The sequence below is a fragment of the Phytophthora parasitica genome (genome assembly GCF_000247585.1).
Source record: "Phytophthora parasitica INRA-310 unplaced genomic scaffold supercont2.21, whole genome shotgun sequence".
Taxonomy (NCBI): Eukaryota; Oomycota; class Peronosporomycetes; order Peronosporales; family Peronosporaceae; genus Phytophthora; species Phytophthora nicotianae.
The window spans coordinates 1,052,318-1,058,518 of NW_008649007.1; the positions used below are offsets into that span (position 1 = coordinate 1,052,318).

Below are 6,201 nucleotides of genomic sequence, written 5' to 3' on the forward strand. Positions count from 1 at the left end.
TTTTGCTGATCGTATGAAGCTACGATGCACCATCTTGATCGACAATCTCGAGCCTCGTATGGTACGTGATGATGTCAAGCGACATTGCAAGTATGAGTGCAGAGAGGCGAAAAGAAACGATTTTATGCTCTTTAACATCATTAAGGAGAAGGCACGGGCTCAGCACAAGTATCACTTGCTGTCGATGGAGCACAGATCCAAATCTGGATCTAACCGAAGGCCTAGTCACAATGAAATGAAGACTAAAACCGGTAGTGGGGAACTGCATCCGCTGTGGAAGCCCGTAGAGACGGCGCTCAGCGGAGTTCACCAACGAATAATTTCGGGTCTCAGCCCCAGAGGAAGGAGTCAAAGCCACCCAAGACTGGATGCTGGGTCTGTCAAGGCTCGCATTGGCTTCGTGACTGTCCGACAGCGACGGATGACGACAAGAGACGTGCTGCCGACAAGATGAAGGAAATAAAGGATCGGTCACGAGCCAAGGTGGTTCGGACTTTGCTTCAACCTGGGGAAGTGATGATCAACGAGCTCGTGGTCTTGCCGTATTGTGCTGACTCAGGATCTGACTCAACTGTTATCCCTCGTGCAGTGGTCGACGAGTTAGTTGCACTTGGTAGCGATGTGGAGATGCATGTCCTACCCTCTCCAATTGAGGCTATCGTTGCTGGAGGTTCTACAGTTACCTGTTTTGACTCTGTTACGGTGGATGTCGTGATGCAAACGGCAGCGGGTACTGTGAAGCTACCTGACGTGACCTGTTTGGTTATGGAGGGTGAAGAGACCGATTTTCTTCTTGGTAACGACACGCTCGTCTCACTCGGAATTGATGTAAACCAGCAACTTGAACAGCTGGCTGGAGTTCACTTCGTGAAGATGTGGACCCATTTGAAGACGATGGGTGTGTAGATCTCGAGCTTTCTGGTTTGGAAGTTCGCAGTAAATTGGAAGATATGGTGGTCGCAGCTGGGAATAATGGCTTTGACCCTGACTATCTCTCGTTTCTTCACGATACCGTGCTGGAGTATGAGGAGCGGCCCAGGATGTGACGGATTCTGCCGACGAAGCGGCCGGAGCTTACGGTTTCGCGGATTTTGACATGTCAAAGGGATTCTGGCAGCTTTCTCTACATCCTGACAGCCAGGAAATGATGAGTTTTGTTACGACCGATACTGTATGGACTCCTACGCGCGTTCCACAGGGAGCGAGTGATTCTGTACGCTCACCTACTTGTGTGGATTGACGATATTCTCGTCTATGCGGATGACACGCCTACGTTCATCGCTACACTTCGTGAGTTCTTTTCTATTGTCCGTACTCACCGGCTGAAATTCAGCGTGAGTAAGAGCTGTTTATTCCAGAAGGAGATTCGTTGGTGTGACCGCATCTTCAGTGGTACTGGCATTCGCCACGACCCTGAACGCATCAGTGCGTTGCAAGCTCTTCCCCTCCCTACTACAGCTGCTGACCTACAGCAATTTTTGTGCGCTGCTGGGTGGATGCGCGATACGTTGATCGACTTTGGACGCACCATGCGCCCGTTGTATGACAAGTTGGAGGCAGTTTTGAGTGTCAATGGGCGAACTAAGAAACTAGCGGCTGGGGTGGTTCTTTCGTAGACTTTGGACGAAGAAGACGTGTTCAACTCCGCAAAAACCCTGCTTGGTTCTTCGCAACTATTGCATTTTCCGACGACGTCGTCCACAGTTGCCGTGTTTAGTGACGCCAGTGAACTGGGGTGGGGGCTCGTCGTGACTCAAGTGGATGACCGGGACTCCGCATTACCTGCTAACGAGCAACAGCACCAACTTCTAGTATGCAAAAGCGGGATTTTCGACGAGACGGAACGTCGGTGGAGCATCATTGAGAAGGAAGCGTACCCGATCATTTGGGCTGCCCGCAACCTGGGTCATTTTCTCGTCCGCCCTTCAGGTTTAAGGTTGTTCTGCGATCACAAGAACCTGATCTACGTGTTCGCACCAACACACGAAGTTAAACGTCACGTGCGTGGCAAATTACAACGGTGGGCGTTATCTCTCACTGGTCTTCACTACCAAATCGACCACATCGAGGGTACGGCAAACGTGTGGGCCGATCTCCTCTCGCGGTGGGGCTCTCCTGGTGAGGCAGGGGTGCACGTGAAGTGCAAATTCGTCACGCTTAGCCAGCAACGCGTTGACGACGCGATTGAACGTCAACTTGACGAACTGCGTCCGCGTCAAGGCGACTTTGTCTTGAATGAGATCAGCCAAGTGCAACATCAACACAAGCGGACTGTACCCAGAGCAACGGGGTGTGATGACGATGGCATCGTGACTGTAGACGGAAAATATGGATACCAGAGTCCGTGAAGGAGCTACGACAGCGCATTCTCATTGTGGCTCATTGCGGTAGTCAAGGACACCGTGGACTTGACGCGATGATGACTACAGTCAAAGACCTTTTCTCGATCAAAGGTCTGGAACAACATTGCCGGCAATTCCTGAAACGGTGCCTTCTCTGCAAACACGTGAAAGGTGGTAATGTGATTCCACGCCCCTGGGGACCTACATACGACGCATCTGAGCGAAACGAGATGCTCCACTGGGATTTTCTTTTTCTTGGTGACAGTGTGGGTGAATGCAAATATCTACTCGTACTGAAGGACAACCTTACCCATTTTTGTGAATTGGTGGCTTGCTATTCGCCAACAAGTGTCCTGGCAGCCACTTCACTCGTGGATTGGTCAAAGCGTTTTGGTCCGCCTAAAAATTTGATTTTCGATCAAGGAAGTCACTTCAAGAACCAGGTTGTACAGCAACTTTGCAAACAGCTCTCCATTAAACAAGATCTAGTTCTAGCCTACGCTCCGTGGATCAACGGTACTATCGAGCGACTGAATCGAGATGTGCTGCAAGTTCTACGTGTTCTGTTGATGGAGATGAAGCTGGACACGCATGAGTGGGAATATCTCGTTCCTGTAGTGCAAGGGATTCTGAGTCACGCCCCAGTGGCTTCATTAGGCAACCGGTCCCCTGGTGAGCGTTTCACCGCGTTACCTAGGCCTACACCATTTGAGACTATCGTAGTTGAGCGCAACGGCAAGGCAATGATGGTGACTGAGCCTGGGACTATTCCTGACGAAATAGTGGAGAACATGCAACGAAGTCTACAAGAAATGCACAAAGAGGTGGTCGACATCCGGGAGCGACGTCGGTTGCAGAACATGAGCCGCTCTAACGGAGTACCATGCAATTTCGCTATCGGTGATTTCGTACTGTGGTCGAGGATCGACTCTCGCCTTTCGGTAAACAAACTACTCGCCCGCTGGGTGGGGCCATTCGAAGTTGTAGATGAACACCCTCATTCCTTTATGATTCGCCACTTGGTGAGTAGCCAACGCTACATGGTGCACGGGTCCCGGCTCAAGTTCTACCGTGACGGAAGCCTGGGCACCAGCGAGGAACTCCTGGCTCATGTCGGCAACCAAGGTATGGTTCTTGGCGTCGAAGATTTCAAGAATCACCGCAAGACCCAACATGGATGGCAGCTTCTCGTATCCTGGGTCGGTTTGCAGGACGAAGGAGACTCCTGGGAATTTCTTCAGAGTCTCTACAGTGATATACCTACGCGTGTGGAGAATTACGCAGCTCAAAGTGGCGACATCGAGTTGGTACAGGCCTTGTCGACACTTCAGCAAAATATCAGAGCCTAATTCGACGTGCAGGTCAAGTTATGGAGCAACTTCAACGTGTTAAAGTGCAACGTGACCTGTAACATTGTCCCGTCTCATGTATGGACTGTCTTTTCGCAGCAGGTGACACATTTCTATCAGTCGTGACATTTGGTGACAAGAGGCTCGACATTCGTATCTGCATATCAAGACGGTACTGGTATGGGTTCTTCGGGGGCAGTGTAGTGTGTGGCAAGCAAGGAGGCGTTCCTCAACGGGAAGGAGGCTATCCTGAATCAAGAACCCCATCCCAAACTACAGCGTCGTCTATCAACATGAAGTTGCAGTCTTACTGCAACCCTGATGCTCGACTCTCAAGGCTGTGCCCAGGGTGAAGCCTGTGGTCCTGATAGGAGTAGGAGTAGTCCAGTAGAAAGCAGGAGTAGGAGTTAGTCGGAAGGAAGCTCACTTCTTAACTTGCAATCAACAAGCATCAGCATTTCAGCAACGCAGAGCGGAAACTACCACACAATCTTGCAGTTGCCACGTCAGCTCCTTTCCCCAGCGCTCACAACTTTCCTTTGTTCTATAGAAAGTCATCATTGCGGTGACACACTCGCTAGATGAGAAAAAACACTTAGTTAGTGTTGCTCGAGCAACGTTAAATCAAATAAGCAACAATAAATGGGCAACGCTAATGTACCTTGAGAACGGATCGAGCTCTGGTGTGACCCAGACGGCTAGTGTTGTGAATGTTGTGTCGTCGGCGGAGCTTGGAGTACAAGTGAGATCCACAACATTGTGATCCTCGTTTTGAGCTTTGTGTTCAGCAGCCTGTTGTCATGACGTTTCACCTCCCTTACGTGTCTGTGTCTCCCGCGTAGGGTTTGCTCGTTCATAATACACGGGTGCTTTTTTAAAGTTCCGGCTACGTCTTTCAGACGTGTGGAGTTGCGCGCCCATCTAATAACGTCACTGACTTTGATAGTCAGACCCTCGGGATAGTCAATCACCGCGTAGCGAGGCATAGCAGCAATGGCCGACCAGTTCTGCCTCTTTTTCTTTCTAGAGTTGCCTTGATAAGGGCGAGGTAAGTTCAATTGAACACCTCGTTCTTGAACAACACAGTTCCGACTTTGAAGTTGTTGCCCGATCATGTTCACCAGAAGCGTCTGCTTCAGGTTTCTCTTCAATGATGAGCTGCGACTGTTCAGAGATGTTAATGTCGCCTAGGGAAACTTGGGACAAAGACACCTCTTCGTAGGCAGCGTAGGTGGACGGTGCAAATACAGAAAAAGACATGTCCGCAGCAGAACGCTCATTATCCAGCTGATCTGAGGTAACTTGCGTAGGTTCCACAGCTGACTCTTGGGATAACGTTGCTGAGCTTAACGTTGCCCCATGTGATAAAGCTGCTAGTTTGAGCAACGATACTGTTTCGGCTTGGGAGGTACAGTGCTCCTCCTCGTCAAGCGTATGCTCTACCACTTCCATTTCGCGCATTAGGTCCGCATCGTACGAGCGGCCTATTGAGTCAGCGTCTAGACAGTCGTCCTCAGAATCACTCTTGACGTCTTCGGCAGTACTTTCATCGTTGCTGGCTGCATCAGTGCAACTTGCCATCGTTTTTGTAACAATGTTTTCCCATTTTTCCAGCTCCTTGTAGAACTTAGAGATAGGTAGACTCTACAGCCGAGTGAAGACAGGGTCAAACACTATCTTGGCTAACGAGTACTTCTCCTCCGATGACATCATGACCACGTTGCCGCTTTCCTGTCGCCTAAGGCGCAGATAAGCGACATGAGCTCTGGGTGTGTGTTCGACTTTAATAGTACTAACGCTACTTTTGTTCGATAACGTTGCACAAGTGTCTTTGTCAGCCCGAGCTGTATTTTTCAGCCTTATGGAGCTAGTGACCGACTGTAATGATGCTGCACCCACTTCGAACTTTCTATAGACCTTTAATGTATCGGTCATGTTCCAACGACTCGAAATTGTCATTGTCGGCATCTCTACGAATCCATGCCCGCACCGGCAAATAAACATGATGTGTTGACAAGGCAGGCCGTGGCTCTTTGCAAACAAGCATGTACAGATCCATTCCAGATCATTGCATGTATACGTTTTTGCACCCACGTACACATCCCAAATTGACAGCTGATCTTTGCGCTTTTCGCATGACATGCTATCCGATGCGACCACGAACCGGTCCCATTGTCGTCGGACTTTTGCCAAGACGTAATCGCTCGTCAGTGCGGCAGCTCGCCGCAAAAAACGGGAACCGTGTCCGGGTTTCGAGATCTGCAGTTGAGTTTGTGAATCGCCTCCAAAAATTGGTGTGTGATGCTGACCTCGTGTCTTAGGAGGCTGGATACGGCCTGATCCACTGCAGTTTTCTTTCCAAGGAGTTGTTTCAGCAAGTGCTAATTCGATTCGACGCGGTTTTTGGTAGTGTAGTGTGGTGTAGTGATTTCCAAGTAATCGCTGAAGTGGCTACATTCAAGTTGCTCAAGCCACGAACTCTCGGTCATGCGACAGGGGGTGACCACGGC

At 50.0% G+C, this 6,201-nt stretch overlaps 1 protein-coding gene across 1 annotated transcript; it reads right to left on the bottom strand.

The window, feature by feature from the left end:
- Nucleotides 1-4,714: 4,714 nt before the first annotated feature.
- PPTG_09971 (hypothetical protein) lies at nucleotides 4,715-5,272 on the bottom strand (the record flags this gene model as incomplete). Its single annotated transcript, XM_008905780.1, has 1 exon — nucleotides 4,715-5,272. The coding sequence occupies one exon, from the start codon at nucleotides 5,270-5,272 to the stop codon at nucleotides 4,715-4,717; it is 558 nt and encodes a 185-aa protein (XP_008904028.1).
- Between the last annotated feature and the right edge of the window lie 929 nt (nucleotides 5,273-6,201).